This window comes from Adiantum capillus-veneris, chromosome 13 (genome assembly GCF_014529385.1).
Source record: "Adiantum capillus-veneris isolate H3 chromosome 13, ASM1452938v2, whole genome shotgun sequence".
Classification (NCBI taxonomy): domain Eukaryota; kingdom Viridiplantae; phylum Streptophyta; class Polypodiopsida; order Polypodiales; family Pteridaceae; genus Adiantum; species Adiantum capillus-veneris.
The window spans coordinates 92,578,168-92,596,289 of NC_140943.1; the positions used below are offsets into that span (position 1 = coordinate 92,578,168).

The 18,122-nt window shown below is 45.4% G+C and overlaps 1 protein-coding gene across 1 annotated transcript; it reads left to right on the forward strand.

Annotated features, from left to right (window-relative positions):
• The first annotated feature begins 1,152 nt into the window (after positions 1–1,152).
• LOC147444447 (RNA-binding (RRM/RBD/RNP motifs) family protein) lies at positions 1,153–17,781 on the forward strand. The gene is made up of 8 exons (XM_086527053.1): positions 1,153–1,309; positions 1,372–1,546; positions 1,797–1,852; positions 16,722–16,769; positions 16,870–16,967; positions 17,046–17,115; positions 17,190–17,300; positions 17,403–17,781. Exons 1-8 carry the CDS (start codon positions 1,286–1,288, stop codon positions 17,463–17,465), a joined length of 645 nt encoding a protein of 214 aa, XP_086383179.1. The 5' UTR covers positions 1,153–1,285; the 3' UTR covers positions 17,466–17,781.
• Positions 17,782–18,122: the final 341 nt, after the last annotated feature.

Below are 18,122 nucleotides of genomic sequence, written 5' to 3' on the forward strand. Positions count from 1 at the left end.
GAGCAGGTGTGTGCTGGAGCTGCTGGCGACTAAGCCCGGGAGAACGCAACCTGCTCTGATACCAATTGTTGGAATTAGGGTTGCAAAGAGACGTACACAGCTTGGAGAAGACGAAGGAAGCTCAAGGCACACAATAGAGAGTGTGTTACTTAGTGTGCAATGAAAAGATAGATAGCCCTAGAATGATGGACGTATATACAATGCACGCGGGAAAAAACCTCCTAAAGAGGGAAAAAATGCCCCGACGGTCCTAGTGTGTTCACACACATCACTACCACATGTATATGTTAACAGGTCTTGCCCTTATAAGAAGAATGTTGTCAATTGGATCCAACTACTGTTAGTCTCCGTCATGTTGACTTCCAAGTTCCTGTCTCTTGTTCAATGTTAGGGAAAAGTGTGCCTCAGCGTAGCCTTGTGCTGGATGAAAAATCACCAAATACCCCTTTAATTTGTAGAAATTCCCAAAATACCCCTCAAATGTTAAAAAATCCCAAAATACCCTTGTATCTATTTTGGTTGGAATGTTCAAGATTTTATAATCTTTATTCCTTCGAGATCCGTTTTTGAGTGCTCATCATGTATTTTATCGATTATTTTCAAAATCTACACTAAAGGGAATTTTGTATGTTTGTGATCCCCCCCCCTGCAAGCTCTTCTCGCTTCCCTCTCCTGCGTCGTTCCTTGAAGCCCCCCCCCCCTCTCTCTCTCTCTCTCTCACACACACACACACACAATTCAACTTGCATCGTCATTCATTCTCTTTCTCCCTTTACGTTTGCATACAATGCTTGAGCCTGGAAAAGTTTCGCTCATTCTCTCTAAGACTCTCTCTCCCCCCATCTACACGCCTTGCTGCCTGGGCTAGCCCTCCCTACTGCATGTAGGAAAACGGCTCGCGATGCCTAGGGTAGCCCCCCTCCCCGTCAATTTTTGGCTCAAGATGTCGCTCAGTTTCCTTACTTACTTCCACATGGCATCGCCTAAATACTCCCGTCCGTAATCTATACGAGGGAGGGAGTTCCGGTTCCCTCCCACTGCCACGTGTTAGAAGCTCCTTCAAGCGGCGGGTGTGGCCTGCAGCTCCGGCAGCACCGCGACGCAAAGAGAGAGAGAGAGAGAAAGAGAGAGAGGCGGGCGAAGCCCAGTAGAGTAAATAGAGACTCCTTGCAAGTTAGCGACGGCCGACTATCTAGTAGGTCTCATTTTCACTCGGCGTTGAGTTCAAAACCTGTGTGGACGACATTGAAAGCCCTCTGTACAACTCTTCTCTCGCCTTCTCGCCATGGCGACCATGCAGGACTTTATGGTGTGTGAGCTCTGTCTGTTTCTTGCTGCAATGAAATCATTTTGCTGATTACAAATTTGCAGCCCTTGAACACAGAAGAGGAGTCGAATCTTGCAGTGAAGAGGAAAGCCTCCAAGGCGCGCAAGCGCAAACAGAAGGCTAAGATTGCTCTCTCAGGGCCTCGCCCTCTCGAGAACAAGTCCAGTGTCGTCTATGTTGGTCGCATACCCCATGGATTCTATGAAGAGCAAATGCGAGGTATGCCCTATTCGTTCATCAACTTCACATACGGGTGGAGAGAGAGAGAGAGAGAGAGAGAGAGAGAGAGAGAGAGAGAGAGAGAGAGAGAGAGAGGTGGGGTAAACTGCTTCTTAGTTCAGTTTTGTGCCTGTTGAATCAAGTTTCTATTCAAGTGTCGTAGTATTCTCCTCTTCTTTGATTAGTGTATTCTTTTTGTCTTTCCCCGGAGGAATTGTTGTTCTTGATAAGCTTTTCCCTTGTATTGAAGGGTTCTTTGGGCAGTTTGGGACTATCAAACGTTTAAGAATATCGCGAAACAAGAAGGTATGCAATCAAATTAAAGTCTTTTTTCCCCTTATGTTGTTGATTGTGAAACCTGAATTTTGTTGGATTATCAAATCTCAGACCCCTACATTTGACAATTGATTAAGGTGTTTGCTTTTGCTACTTGTGCTACTCGTAACAATTATGTTATAGACTCCTCATAAGTCAATCCTTTAAGGTGCATCCCTACCATTGCCATGTTACTCTCCCTTTGCCTTTCTTGTGATGCCACTTCACATTGTTCCATCTATTGCCACAAAATTCATTTTGATTACATAGTGAGAGCAACTTTATTTATTGTGAACATCAATGTATCCAGAGAAGGCACTGCTGACGTGGCAGTTGTACGGATTTCCGTGATTTACGTTGGTAGCTTTTGGGCATTGCTTTTGGACCAAATGCTTTTGAGTTTGAAAGCTTTTCATGTAAACTACTTTTGGGCCTAGGGCCTTTAAATATGAGGCCATGGACTCATTCTCGAGCATGCTTCTTGGAGAAGGTGCAGAGTGTGGAGTACCGGCTTGTACTGTGTTGATGCAATATAAAGAAATACCGAAAGGGGCGCCAAGGTTTGGGGCCAAGACTCTCTGGGGTAGAATTCCGCCACTCCATGTCGCGTGTGCTCTCTCTCTTTCAGTTTCAGTTGTTATTGAAGTGCTAAAAGTCTGTTCATTCTGTTCTCTTCTATTGGCACGTGGTAGGTCCCCGTCTTGTGACAGTGGTATCAAAGCATCAGGCGTGTCCTTTTTTGAAAGCATGCCGTCGTACCGGTCCTACAAAAGAGCAAACTAGAGACTATTGGAATTTTATTTGAAGTATCTTCAGATCCCGACCCCGGACTTATTAGCCACACCCACCCTTACTTCATCACGCATCGGACGCACTCTCGTCTTGACCGCTCATGTCTTACAGGACATAAGCCATAAAGATCACTTGCAAGAGAAGGATCCAAGATTTGTTTCGAGCTGCTGTTTTTCTCAGAGGCAGTGCCATGTAGTTCTTGATCTCTATAGCTACCAAGAAGAACACTCCAAGGACTTGACAAGCTTTCAAGGATTTTTTTGGTCGGAGTTATATGGTTTTTGACATCTTCCTTCGGAATGCAAAGGCAGAGTGGGGTATTCTGAAATGCTTGCCATGGAAACCCTAGTAGATTATAACTTGAAATTTCTCGACATCTCTCAGTAGGTGTCTCTTTTCGAGATAAAAACCTTGGAGGTTCGGTTTGATTGCTATGTCTTGGGACTACCATCGTTGCCAGAGAAAGACTGTCTGTCCAAGGGCTGATGGACCATGGTGTGGTCGGCTACGACCTTATGGAAGGACCTAACCCTAATTTTTGGTGCAAGTTTCAGGATGGAAAGTTAGTCGGCTTTACGAGCTCGATTGTTGTCGAGATTGCTTTTTAAGTTTAAGTTGTGTTTGAGAACTTGTTTGAAATGGATGGTATCTGTTTTGAACCTGTCTTGGTGCCGATTTGAATTGTTTGACTCGTTTTAATACTGGTTTCAATGATTGGTGATTTTACTCCCGGGTGGAGTATTTAGAAATGATGTTTGAGAATGCTTGTTCATACTCATGGCTCGGACCCTTTTGGTTATTTGCGGGGGGGAGGAGGGAGTATTGAAATGTTTGAAAAGTAATGTTTTTACTCATGGCGCGGACCCTTGTGTTTCTTTATGGGGGGAGTATTGTTGTTGTTACTCATGGCTCGGACCCGTATGGTTATTTACGGGGGAGTACTAAGAAGTCTGAGCAATGGTTACTCTCGACACCTCACATGGCACAGACTTTTTTAGGTTATTTGCGGAGGAGTGATGAGGGAGTCGTTGAATAGCTCATGACCCGGACCTGGATGGTTATTAGCGGGGGGGGGGGGGGGGGGGGGGGGGGTTGTTGATCGGCGACTTTATGTTTATATGTCTTGTAACATGCATATGTGAGCATTTGTGTTGCATTGTGATGTGCCAACCACTAAATATTCCTAATTGGATGAGATTGCCTGGGTATGTAATAGTGCATCAAGACTAGGGCCTTTAAATATGCGGCCATGGGCTGATTCTCTGGCATGCTTTTAGACGAAGGTGCAGAGGATGGAGTACTGGCTTGTACTTTGATGATGCAATATAAGGAAATACCGAAAGGGGCGCCAAGGTTTGGGGCCAATACTCTCTGGGGTGGAATTTCGTCACTGCGTGTGGCGTGTGCTTTCTCTCTTTCAATTTTAGTTGTTATTGAAGTGCTAAAAGTCCGTTCAATCTGTTCTTTTCTATTTGGCACGTGACTGCTGACGTGGCAGAATTGTATGGAAAACCCGGATTTTATGCTGACATGATGACGTGGCAGACTGTACAGATTTTCACATTTTGTGCTGACTGCTGACTTGGCAGTTGTACGTATTTCCGTAATTTACGCTCGCAGCTTTTTGACCAAATGCTTTTGAGTTTGAAGGCTTTTCATGTAAATTGCTTTTGGGCCTAGGGCCTTTAAATATGAGGCCATGGGCTCATTCTCTGGCATGCTTCTGGACGTAGGTGCAGAGGATGGAGTACCGGCTTGTACTTTGATGATGCAATATAAAGAAATACCGAAAGGGGTGCCAAGGTTGTTAGGTGCAGCGGAAGTGAAAGTTGAACTTTGCTCAAGATGAGTGATCCGATCGTGCTCAAGGTTCCTTTTACTTACGGAAGGGAGAGCCTTCCGTTCCCTTAATGAGAGAGTGCAAGTGATCACAAACAGATTGAATAGACACTGTGCGTGAAGGTGCTGAGACTGAGAGATAGAGAGAGAAGAGAATGCGACACCGGGAAGTTGTCAAACCCTCCTCCAAGGGTCCCACTCTCGATGGCGAGGGTGGTCTACTATTGATTGCACAATCTGGCACAAGTGCTGATGCAAGTCTAAGTGATGCTATGGCCGAAAATTGTATGCTGCGAGGACGACGGCGACGACGACGACGACGCTATCTGCTACTGTGACTTTGTATGCTAAAAAACGTTGTCTTTCTTGCTTGGAATCGTTGGATCTGCTGCCCTTTTATTTGCTGAATTTGCTGCCCAAAAACGCTGGACTCCTGCTGTTCAAAAACGTTGGTATTACTGGCTGTGGTTGCTGTTCCGCAGGCTGAAATTGCTGGATCTGCATGCTGGAGTCGCTGATGCTTTAGGACTGAAAAATGCCAGGCTGAAGGGGCTGAAAATGCTGGCTTTTAGGGCTGAAAAACGCCAGGCTGAAGGGGTTGGTTCTCTCTTGAGAGGGAGAGGGAGACGCCTGCTGCAAGTGGCCTTGCCTGTGCACTTTCCTCTTCTTCTGCCAGAAAAGCTAGCGCTAGGTTTTCCTTATATATTTGCTTGGTAAATTTGCCCTACGTAGTTTCCAACAAAAGTCACTTAAAAGAATAAGTGAAAAATGTCAAAAATAGGGAAAATAGGTTCTGCGCACTGGAAAATGCTCATGATGGATTCTGATGGTAATGTTGATGATCGTACTGTGTGCAACCAGAGGATATACATCTAATCTAAGTGTTTGGACATGCACGGTCTGCGAATAGACTCACAAAAGTGCCAGAACACTTCCTAAGCTAGACTGATTGGATTGAACTGAACCCTTGTCATGCTGTAGCTTGTCCACGGAAACAAAGGGTTGGATGTGTCCCGTGACATTCCCTCCTTTTCAAAGTGAGGTACTGGTACCGAACTGTATGGCGTCGAGGGAGATCGCCAATAACATCCGGTGTAACAAACTGCTGACGTGTCAAAGCCTAAAGAATATAGCCAACTTACAGATGTCGACCGAGGGGCCTAAACCCTAAGAAGAACAAGTAACAGAAGAAGTGTCACAAAGTGATGAGATGGTTGTCCGAGAGCAGAAAACCCTAACCCTAATTTTTGCCAGAAACCCTAATTGTTGAAACCCTAACCCTAAAACTTGCAAACCCTAATTCTATTGCCAGAAGCCCTAAAATTGCAGAAACCCTAACCCTAACCCTAAGGGTAGAGTTTCGCACTTTGCGTTGGTTGATGACATGGCAAGCTGTATGGATCTTCGTGATTTACGCTGGCAGCTTTTGGCTTTGCTTTTGGACGAGAAGCTTTTGAGTTTTAAAGGCTTTTTATTGTAACTGCTTTTCATGCCAAGGGCCTTTAAATATGAGGCTAGGGCTCATTCTCTGGCACGCTTCCTGAAGAAGGTGCAGAGTTTGGAGTACCGGCTTGTACTGTGTTGATGCAATATAAAGAAATACCGAAAGGGGCGCCAAGGTTTGGGGCCAATACTCTCTGGGGTGGAATTCCGCCACTCCGTGTCGCGTGTTGTCTCTCTCTCTCTCTCTCTCTCAGTTCAGTTGTTATTTGAAGTGCTTAAAGTTGTTCAGTCTGTTCTTTTCTATTGGCACGTGGTGTCTCCCTTGTGACAGTGGTATCAGAGCATCAGGCGTGTGCTTTTCTGAAAGCATACCGGTCCTATAAAAGAGCAGACAGAGGTATCTTCGCCCTCCAACCCGGACTTATTAGCCACTCCCACCCTTACTTCATCACGCATTGGGCGTGCTCCCGTCTTCACCGCAGAGTCTTACAAGGCATAAGCCAATTAAGATCACTTGCAAGAGAAGGATCCAGATTTGTTTCAAGTCACTGTTTTTTTTCTCAGAAGCAGTGCCATGCAGATGTTGATGTCTACAGCTACCAAGCAGCATACTCCAAGTACTTGGCAAGCTTTCAAGAAAATTTTTGCTCAAAGTTATATGGTTTCTGACATCTTCCTTCGGAGTGCAACTTCTGGCAAAGTGGGGTATTTTGAAATGCTTGCCATGGAAACCCTAGCAGATTATAACTTGAAATTTCTCAACATCTCTCAGTAGATGTCTCTTCACGAGCAGATGACCTTGGAGGTTCGATGTGATTGCTCTCTCTTGGGACTACCATCGCCGCCAAAGAAACACTGTCTGTCCAAGAGCTGGTGGACCATGCTGTGCTCCATGGAAGGAACCTAACCCTAATTTTTGGTGCAGGTTTCAAGATGGAAAGTCAGTCGACTTTTCGAGCTCGACTGATGTCGAGATTGCTTTTTAAGTTTGAATTCTGTTTGATCTTGTTTGGTGATCCTGTTTGAAATTTGTTTGAAATGGATGGTATCTGTTTTGAACTTGTTTTGGTGCCGATTTGAATTGTTTGACTTTGGTTTGATACTGGTTTCAATGATGGGTGATTTTACTCCCGGGCGGAGAAGTGAGAAAAGATGTTTGAGAATGCTTGTTCATACTCATGGTCTGGACCCTTGTTTGTTCATACTCATGGCCTGGACCCTTGTGGTTATTTGCGGGGGGAGTATTGAATGATTGAAAAGTGTTGTTTTTACTCATGGGCCGAACCCTTGTGGTTATTTACGGGGGGAGTATTGTTGTTGTCACTCATGGCCCGGACCCTTGTGGTTATTTACGGGGGGAGTATTGTTGTTACTCATGGCCCACACTTGCATGGTTATTTACGGGGGGAGTATTGTTTTTGTTACTCATGGCCTGGACCTGCATGGTTATTTACGAGGGAGTATTAAGAAGTCTGAGCAGTGGTTACTCTCAGCACCTCCAAACGACGCAGGCTGTGGTCTGGGGGACGTTTGGTTGTAAAAGGCGTCTATATATCATGGCCCGGACCTTTTTAGGTTATTTGCGGGAGGAGTGATGAGGGAGTTGTTGAACAGCTCATGGCCCGAACCTGGATGGTTATTTGCGGGGGGAGTGTTCATCGGCGGCTTTATGTTTCTATGTCTTGTAACATTCATATGTGAGCATTTGTGTTGCATTGTGATGTGCCAATTACTGAATATTCCTAATTGGATGAGATTGCTTGGATATGTAATTTTTTAGTGCATCAAGACACCTGTGGAAGATCAGGTGGTGGCTAATTTTACTACGCCGGAATATCAAGAGTTTCGATCTAGACGAAAGGAGAAGCTAACTCCTTGATCAAAAGAGCAGAAAGGAGAAGCTAACTCCTTGATCAAAACAACTGAAAGGAGAAGCTAACTCCTTGATCATAAGAGCAGAAAGGAGAAGCTAACTCCTTAATAAAAAGAGCAAACTGATTGTCCCTCGGAATGACCCTCGGAAATTTTTGAGCTAACTTGAGTTGTTTTGCAGATATGTTGTAATCGCGGACGATTACTCTCTTTCAAGAAGGGGAGATGTAACAAACTGGTGATGTGTCAAAGCCTAAAGAATGGAGCCAACTTACAGATGCCGACCGAGGGGCCTAAACCCTAAGAAGAACAAGTAACAGAAGAAGTGTCACAAAGTGATGAGATGGTTGTCCGAGAGCCGAAAACCCTAACCCTAATTTTTGCCAGAAACCCTAATTGTTGAAACCGTAACCCTAAAACTTGCAAACCCTAATTCTGTTGCCAAAAGCCCTAAAACTGCAGAAACCCTAACCCTAACCCTAAGGGCAGATTTCCTCATTTTACGTTGGTTGATGATGTGGCAAGCTGTACGGATTTTCGTAATTTACGCTGGCAACTTTTGGACCAGAAGCTTTTGAGTTTTAAAGGCTTTTTACTGTAACTGCTTTTCAGGCCAAGGGCCTTTAAATATGAGGCTAGGGCTCATTCTCTGGTATGCTTCCTGAAGAAGGTGCAGAGTCTGGAGTATCGGCTTGTACTGTGTTGATGCAATATAAAGAAATACCGAAAGGGGCGCCAAGGTTTGGGGCCAATACTCTCTGGGGTGGAATTCCACCACTCCGTGTCTCGTGTTGTCTCTCTCTCTCTCTCTCTCTCTCTCTCTCTCTCTCTCTCAGTTCAGTTGTTATTTGAAGTGCTTAAAGTTGTTCACTTTGTTCTTTTCTATTGGCACGTGGTGTCCCCCTTGTGACATCCGGAATCTTGGAAATGACTCTTCGCCGGCCCACTCTGATGTGTGGGTCGTGCGATACTTGAACTTCATAAAGGTCTGCAATGCTTGCTTCTTTGGGCCGCACCGAAAGCGACTCAAAGGCTTCTGTAGCTCCTTCAATGCTTCAACTTTGTCTATGGACGTAGGTCCACCTTCTTCAAGAATCTCCAAGGCTGAAAATTCTTGGAACCACTTACAACACAAAAACATGAACTTACCCATTCCATGTAAAGTGACTGGGAAAACACTACTCCTTCGAAAAAACCGTGCATGCAATGGAGATGAACATAGAGACGGAGTGCCAAACCGTTCATCAAACACACGCAAACGATGGGGTCGAATCTTGTCTTTCTGATCTAAATCAATTAACTGTGGCAAAATACAATGGAAATGCGATGCTTGATGCTCAATCTTTCCTGTGTTCTTTCGGATATTGTGTCATGCCAAGGAAGAGACATGGAATGTGAATTCCTTGAATACATACATTTCATCTTTCCATGAATAATCCGCATACATCCGTGCTCATTCATGAGTGAATCGTGCTCATCGTGCAATATGTCATGCCTAGGAAAAGGGATCACATAAAGACGTTGACTAAAATATAGGAAACGATCACGAATGAAACACTCGTATGTTGTGTGCTGACTAATCATTCGTATACATAACATTTCTTGTGAGGGTTCGCTGGACCTAGGCTCGAGAGCCAAGATCGGTTCTTCGTGATCGATTGAATTTGCCTGTGGGGGTGCTGTGGACCTCGACTCGAAAACCAAGATCGATTCTTCGTGATTGATCGAATTTGCAACGAGGTTAGCTTCGCTAGAAAAAGCATCAACTAAACCATCATCCTTGTGAACAATCATGTCTTGATCATACAAATCATCATGCTCGTGAGAAATCACATCGTGATTATCATGCAAATCAACATGCTTGTCATTGTCATTCAAATCATCATGCTTATCATTATCATTGAATCCATCATGCTTATCATCATGCTAATCCTGCAAAGAAGAGACTGAGAGAGTCTCCTTCTCCTGAATCCTTTCAATCTTCGCTGCACATTAAACATGAGAGATGGAGAATGAATAACTTGCTCGCCACGAATGACAATGGGAGTCACTTTTGGCATTGAAAGTGAACGTATTTTCCGCCCAATCACGAAACCATCTAATGCCCAAAATTATATCACGTTCTGAAAGAGGAGAGACTAAAAATTTCCTACGGAAAGCGGCTTGTTGAACTGTAAACAACACATCGAGGCACTCTTTCGTGATGAGACAGTCCATACCGGGAGCGAAGCTAGATACCTCGAGAGGAGATTTCTGACTAACCTCTACGCGGGCTCTCTCAACAAGAGAGTGTCACCAGCGTGTGACTACTATCTATCCTTTTTGTTGATTTCTTTCTTATTATCTATTTACTTTCACTTTTTGGAAACACCCCTCGGGAAATCTAACTGCCCTGCATTGCATAGCTAGTGTGGAACTGTTCAGAGGGAGTCCAGGCCTGAGGGCAAGAGAGCACTAAGGTTGGGCAAGGACTATGGTTAGCCAAGTGGGGTCATTGATTAGCCAAAGTGGAATCCTTTGCTACAGAGGCTACATTTCAGTTCTGGATGTGGCCGCAGTGTACAAAGAGGGTCGGATGACCTAGAAAGATACAATGGCAGCATCTCCTAAAATTTAGGGAACTGCTATTTTGGGACCTGAAAATGTGTTGACGTCATTACCTCCGGAATGACAAGGAGAACATTTTCTTACTCTGCCGTGAAGTCAACTGGGCAACCGGTTGGGAGATTTTTAGGCGGCAACCCCGAAACGGGAAAATGCTTGTAAATGTGCCAAGTGGCACATTCTGGTGCACTTGCCTCATGCAACAAGAAGTGGCGCTGAATTTAGGAGCGGGAGAGCCTCATTTTCAGATTTGTCACAGGTTAAGAGCTATGGAGTGCTTGCTTTCCCTCCTATGTACAGTGCGGTGCCAGGAGTGATGCTCTGCACGCTACGCATTGCCCTCTCTCTCCCCTTTGGCAGTATGTTATGCCCCTCTAGTGGGCTTTTCATTTGACCAATGTACAGTTGTGTGGGTTCATGCGCGATTGCCGAGGCAAGAGCCTCTTGCACAGGTACTGGATTAGCTAGCGGCTAATCCCCCCGCAGGTACAGGTGAATTCGGAGAGGTTTCACGCCAGAAATCTCGTCCGATTCAAAGGGCAAGCAGCCCTACAGGTGCGGGAGCTCGAGGACTTGCTACGGATGCGACCGGCACGCGAAACGGAGCCCAAAACAGTAAATTACAGCCTGCTGTGTATTTTTGCAGGTTTAGGGTTTTGGCCCTAAACAGACCCTAATACCCCCAGGAGGTTCGGGGACGCAAGGGGACCGTTGTACAGGTGATCTGGCGCATTTTTGGGGCTGAAGACAGAGAATTCAGCGTGTTGCAGATTCTCGCCAGGTTTTGTAAAGTGCCCGTATGCGTCGGGAAGGTCAGTCAATGCGTGGGAATACTGACTGTGAAGGGTCCTAGTACAATTATGTTGCCGAAATCAGGCCGGAAGAGTTGAAATTCAGCCAAGTTTGTGTGGGGCAGCTTGTAGGAATCCACATCGTTTATTCCCTCTTTTGAACAATAAAGAAATACCGAAAGGGGCGCCTAAGTTAGGGGCCAATCTGGTGTCGGTCTTCTCATACAGGTGCATTCTAGCATCTGTATCCAATTCCCCCCTCTTGTGTCACTATAGTGCAGGTAAAATAGACGACTAATAATGGGTGAAAGCTAAATCAAGGTTTAAAGTAAAGTCTACCGCCCTTTTTGGATTGAACAGGCCGGTTACAGAGAGAGACTAATCACATCATGCATACTGCATGGGTCAAACAATATGACAAAAAACGTTGCCCCGTCATATGACCATAACATTTAATGAGAGACTCATCAATGGGAGGGTCATGAGAAACTTGGGCACACTCGTGTTGTCATTTATTGCATTGACAGTGGAAGTGGGTTCAATGGATTCTTTAGATTCATTAGAGTCAAGCTTAGGACATGTTCTTTTTATGTGACTCGTAATGTGACAATGGAAACAACGACCTTCCTTAGAATAAGTGCTTTGCTCTTCTGACGTGATGTATCCTCCTAAAATTTCTCGTGCTATCTTTTCACCTGGCGTGAGCTTATGTTTAGCAATTGTGTTAGCTTTACCCTTAGGTTCATTTGGAGAGTTCTTTTTTGAGAGACTATTGGAAGATTGGTTAGAAGAGTGACCGTTCTTACCATTCTTACGGTTCTGAGGGTTCTGCGAAGTCTGAGAGGTGCTTGTGGAAGTCTTGTTTTCCTTAGGCTTGTCCTTGTTGTGCTTCATCTCCTGTGCGAGAGCATCCGCTACCGCCTTGTTGAGATCGATTGGGTCGAGGACTTCGACATCAAATCTGATATAGTTGTCCAACCCGAAAATGAAAGCCTCCTTGCGCTCATCATCCGATTTGCATAATTGGGTGCCGAGCTGCAAAACACGATTAGAGAAAGACATAACTGGCATACCATTTTGCTTGAGACCATGCCAATCGTCCTTCAATCGTGCGAGGTACTGGGGTGGCATAAACCACGCCTTGAGCTTGTCTTGGAAGTTGGCCCAATTGAAGGAAAGGGGCGCGTCTTCGTCGGTTTCCTCTAGGTGCGCGGCCAATTGTGCCTCTTGCCATGCGTGGTACCAATTAATGGCATCATCGGCAAGATACATGGCTGCCGTCAAAACCTTGCTATTGCCTGTCTTCTTAGTTGTCGCAAAATAAGCATTAAATTGATGCAACCAAGAATGAATAACCGTAGCATCCATCTTACCATCATACTTACTGAACTGGATCTTCTCTGTGATGGGGTTGTTGGAGTCCGAATCTCGGCTTACGCCACTTGATGAACTACCAACATCTTTGGCTGGCTCGGACCTCGAGGCGAGAATCTGTCGAACCAATTCTTACATGCGTAGTTCTCTCTGTGCCTCACGATCGGCCTCCAAGGCTGCTCGTCTTTCTTGGGCCGCCAAGCGCGCATCATCACGCTCACGCTCCAAAGTTGCCTTTCTTTCTGCTTTTCTTTCTTTTCGTTCCTTGTCCGCCAAGCGCGCTTGTCTACGCTCGCGAATCATCCTTCCTCGAAGGCTGCCTGTCGTTCTTGGCGCTCGCGCTCCAAGGTAACGTGCTGCGCTTCTTGTTGAGCCATTGCAATGCGAGTCGCTTCTTGTTGTGCCATTGCAACACGATTCGCTTCTTGTTGTTGTGCCATCATGTCCATCATCGTCTTGACCAAAGCCTCCATAGGATTTGGTGCAATCCCTGGCGTAGATGGCGAAGGGGGAGGGTCAGAAAAACCACCATGGTGAGGAAATTCTTCTTCACTACTTTCATGCCCATCACCTCCATGCGAAGTATCCATTCCGCTTCGGGTCATGACCATACGCTGTGATCTTTGGTTCTTAAGTTCACGAGGAACTTGAGTTCTTGTGGGTCCTGGGTTCTTGAGGGTCTTGAGGTTCTTGGGGGTCTTGAGGTTCTTGGGTTCTTGAGGTTCTTGAGTTCTTGAGGTTCTTCTTTTGCTTGCAATCTGTGTTAGAGAAGGATCTTCTCTTTACCCGAGTTCTGCTCTTTTCCGCGGGTGCACTCCTTTGGCAGCCTTGCGCTGACACCAAGGTTGCTTTTTCCCACCTCACGTCGATTGGCCGGCCGCTAAGTGCACGGTCCGCTCTCAATGAGTGAAAAGAGGCACAAGGGGAGGCTGGACAAGCCCTTCTTTCTTGGGTTTCCTGTCACTCGAATCGTCACGCCCAAGAGGACTTGGGTTACGTGCGACCGCAACAAGCAAAAACAATTATGTCGTTCTTTCCTTGAGTGATACAGAACACTGCCAAAGCTCTGATACCAATGTTAGGTGTAGCAGAAGTGAAAGTTGAACTTTGCTTAAGATGAGTGATCCGATCGTGCTCAAGGTTCCTTTTACTTACGGAAGGGAGAGCCTTCCATTCCCTTAATGAGAGAGTGCAAGTGATCACAAACAAAGTGAATAGACACTGTGCGTGAAGGTGCTGAGATTGAGAGATAGAGAGAGAAGAGAATATGACACCGGGAAGTTGTCAAACCCTCCTCCAAGGGCCCCACTCTTGATGGCGAGGGTGGTCTACTATTGATTGCACAATCTGGTACAAGTGCTTATGCAAGTCTAAGTGATGCTATGGCCGAAAACTGTATGCTGCGAGGACGACGACGATGACGCTATCTGCTATTGTGACTTTGTATGCTAAAAAAACGCTGTCTTTCTTGCTTCGAATTGCTGGATCTGCTGCCCTTTTATCTGTTGAATTTGCTGCCTAAAAACGCTGGACTCCTGCTGTTCAAAAACGTTGGTATTACTGGCTGTGGTTGCTGTTCCGCAGGCTGAAATTACTGGATCTGCATGCTGGAGTCGCTGATGCTTTAGGACTGAAAAATGCCAGGCTGAAGGGGCTGAAAATGCTGGCTTTTAGGGCTGAAAAACGCCAGACTGAAGGGGTTGGTTCTCTCTTGAGAGGGAGAGGGAGACGCCTGCTGCAAGTGGCCTTGCCTGTGCACTTTCCTCTTCTTCTGCCAAAAAAGCTAGCGCTAGGTTTTCCTTATATATTTGCTTGGTAAATTTGCCCTACTTAGTTTCCAACAAAAGTCACTTAAAAGAACAAGTGAAAAATGTCAAAATTAGGGAAAATAGGTTCTGCGCATTGGAAAATGCTCCTGATGGATTCTGATGGTAATGCTGATGATCGTGCTGTGTGCATCCAGAGGATATGCATCTGATCTAAGTGTTTGGACATGCACGGTCTGCGAACAGACTCACAAAAGTCCCAGAACACTTCCTAAGTTAGACTGACTGGACTGAACTGAACCGAACCCTTGTCATGCTGTAGCTTGTCCACGAACACATAGGGTTGGATGTGTCACGTGACAAAGGTTTGGGGCCAATACTCTCTGGGGTGGAATTCCGCCACTCCGTGTTGCGTGTGCTCTCTCTCTTTCGGTTTCAGTTGTTACTGAAGTGCTAAAAGTCTGTTCACTTTGTTCTTTTCTATTGGCGCGTGGTCCTCGTCTTGTGACAGATCTCTCCTTCCGTTAAAAGTATCAAACTTGACTGGAGTGTTCTCAGGTTTAGAGACCTGCTTCATATCCTTGAATTTGGCTCACTTTTAGGTCTTGAAGGATCTCGAGCATTTTGCTCTATTGGATTCTTTAGGTTCTTGAGCATCATGCTCTTATCACCTTCTCAAAGAATCCCAAGTCTTGTCGACTTTTTGCACAGAGAGAAATTTTCTCAACTCTGCGAGCTTTTCTTGCAAGACTTAGGGTTCCGCCTTCTTGCTTCTCCCAAAACCTAATCTAATCTAATGGACTTGTCCGGACATGCAGGTTGTCACAAGATGGACACCACGTGCCAATAGAAAAGAACAGACTTTTAGCACTTCAATAACAACTGAATTGAAAGAGAAGACGACACGCGGCACGAAGTGGTGGAATTCCACCCCAGAGAGTATTGGCCCCAAACCTTGGCGCTCCTTTCGGTATTTCTTTATATTGCATCAACACAGTACAAGCCGGTACTCCAGACTCTGCACCTTCTCCATGAAGCATGCCAGAGAATGAGCCCTTAGCACATATTTAAAGGCCCTTGGCCTATGAAAAGCAGTTTACATGAAAAGCCTTCAAACTCAAAAGCTTCTAGTCCAAAAGCAATGCCAAAAAGCTGCCAGCGTAAATCACGGAATTTCGTACAATTGCCACGTCAGCGGTCAACGCAAAACGCGGAAATCCGTACAGCCTGCCACGTCAGCACTGTTAGCGTAATTTCCGGAAATCTGCCACGTCATCAGCTGATACGCAAGACTTTCAGTGTTTGTGTGTGGGTCTTGCTTTATTTTAATCCTTTATGTCACTTGGGGCCCCATCGGACAGTGTCCCCATAAGTTGGTAGGACTTGTTCTTCAGTTACTTGTTCTTCAGTTACTTGTTCTTCTTAGGGTTTAGGCTCCTTGGCTGACATGTGCAAGTTGGCTTCCTTCTTCAGGGTTTTGACACGTCAGCACTTTGTGACACAGGTCCTGCGAACAGGCTCACAAAATTGCCGGTATTAATCCTTCTAGGATTCTGGTTGTGGAAGTGGATGAAGCATGCCCACGTGGCACACAGAGCCATGTATGTCAATGTCTCTAATATGTGTTTTTGAAGAGTGGCAGGTAATCTAAGAAAGAAGGGCTTCTCCAGCCTCCCCTCGTTCCTCTTTTCCACTCATTGAGAGCGGACCTTGCAACGTTGCAGCTGCAAATCGACGTGAGTTGGGAAAGAGAAACCTTGGTCTGAGTGCAAGGCCGCCAAGGACAGCTTTATACAAGTGTGGATGATTGTGATGACCCCAAGATACCATGTAAGTGAACACAGTCATTCACACATGGTATCAGAGTGTCAAAGGTTTTGCCCTCCCCCCTCATAGATTGACCACATTTGCGTGTTCAAAAACGCCAAGGACTGGTAGCGTTTTTTTTTTCCAGATCTGGACCAGCGTATTCCTTGAACTGCTGGGGTAGCTGAGTTATTGTCTGTGTTTTGACAGACCAAGGCAGCCCTCAAATGGCCCTTCCCGCCTGCTGGTTGCCTCCCAATTTGTGGATCGGTGGGCTGATTCGCAGCAACAACCTACCGATTTGCATGGACATTGGATGCAAGGCTGCCCTGCTTTGGGTGCAACATCGGATCCCTGCATTTGATGGCCCTTATTCTCAGCGTCCTGTCAGTCTTACCCTGATTATGACCCAATCTCTCCAAGGTACCTAGATGTAAGGTGACATATTATGTGATCATTCACATATTGAAATAATTGGCCCTATACAAGCGCAAACCATTTAGAATAAGTGGCCAATCAGAGCTGTTTAGCAACCTATTGGCAGACTCATAGTTTGTTTGTTTGTTTTTGCAGACAGGCAAATCCAAACATTTTGCCTTTATCGAGTTTGAGTCTCCAGAGGTATGTCTCGAGTGCGGGTTATTTTTTCATTGTGTTTTTTTGTTCCAAGTTACACCTTTGTGTGAGGAGTTTTTAATTAACTCCTACTACACTGAGTCAGGTAGCAGAGATAGTAGCAGATTCGATGAATAATTATCTTCTATATGAGCACTTATTACAAGTGAAGTTGGTGCCACTAGAACGAGTCCACCACAGGATGTGAGTCGTATGTCCTCTGATAAAGTTTTTGTTATCCTATTTCATTATGAAATTTGACAACCCTTTTTTTTGGAGTAGGTGGGTTGGATCTGGTCGTGTTTATAAACCTCCAAATTTCAAGTGGCTGGCAAGCATTAATGAGAATAGGGTACTTCTTGCTCTCTGTATTGTTGTTTGTGGTGGCTTCAAATTAATACTCAAGAGCAGCTTTGATGAAAGCAGGAAAGGGAACCAGATGAGCAGAGGCACATATTAAAAGCAGTTTTAAGAAGGGAGAGTAAGCGCAGGAAGAGGATAAAGGATGCAGGAATTGACTTTGAGTATCCTGATCTTGTATGTCCTTTAAACACACAACTTGTTGAAGGAAAGAAAAGCCTTGTGGCATTGTAGCTGTTACATTTTTTACCCTATTAAGTGTGATTTTGTCATATGCAGAGGGCCACTCTACCAGCGAGACCTAAGAAGATCAAATTCTCCACGACAGATGATGGCGAGTAAAGCAGAGTTGTTGCCTTAGGTGTCACCTTATCTTGCGGCAAAGTCATGAGGATGACTGTTAATGATTGACATGGGTTAAAAGACTTGGTATAAGCAGAGGATGATGTGTGCTCAAACTTGGTGCAGTAAAGGTGTAGCTCATTCTCAGCAGACTCCTAGCATGTCTCGCTAATTCACTTTTCTTTTGTGCGCTTTTGATAAAAATCTGCTGAGGTGGTTACTAGTCGTTTCTTGTGATCCTCTGTACAACAGAAGCAACCTTCATGGGCCTTTTTGCTTGTTCAAGTTTGAATTACAACAGCAACAGAGTTTGGCAGGTGGAGTATAGTTGATGTTTGATTTTCTGTGTATGTCACACTCATCTTTTTGCAAGTGCTCGTTTTTGCAAGTGTAATCAAATGGCCAAGAAGCGTAGTGACCACTTGGGCGAGGGAGTCGAACTCATGGGTACCCCCAATTTGCTCCTTACCATCACAGGCTTGCGTCGCATCATTCCTTGGATGTGTAGTTTACCTATATATCCTAGTTCACTCCCCCTAGTTTACTACTAGTTCGCCCCCCCTAGTTCACCCCCCTTAGTTTACCCATTGACAATACTGGATACCTTAGATTCTCCCTTCCCTGCCTTGCCCCAGGTGATGGGAGCCATATAGCCCC

Bases quoted from the DNA above. Each gene is read 5' to 3' on its own strand.
- LOC147444447 (XM_086527053.1), top strand. From the start codon at position 1,286: ATGGCGACCATGCAGGACTTTATG. The intron at 1,310-1,371 runs GTGTGTGAGCTC...ACAAATTTGCAG, and splicing joins CGACCATGCAGGACTTTATG to CCCTTGAACACAGAAGAGGA. The intron at 1,853-16,721 runs GTATGCAATCAA...TTGTTTTTGCAG, and splicing joins GAATATCGCGAAACAAGAAG to ACAGGCAAATCCAAACATTT.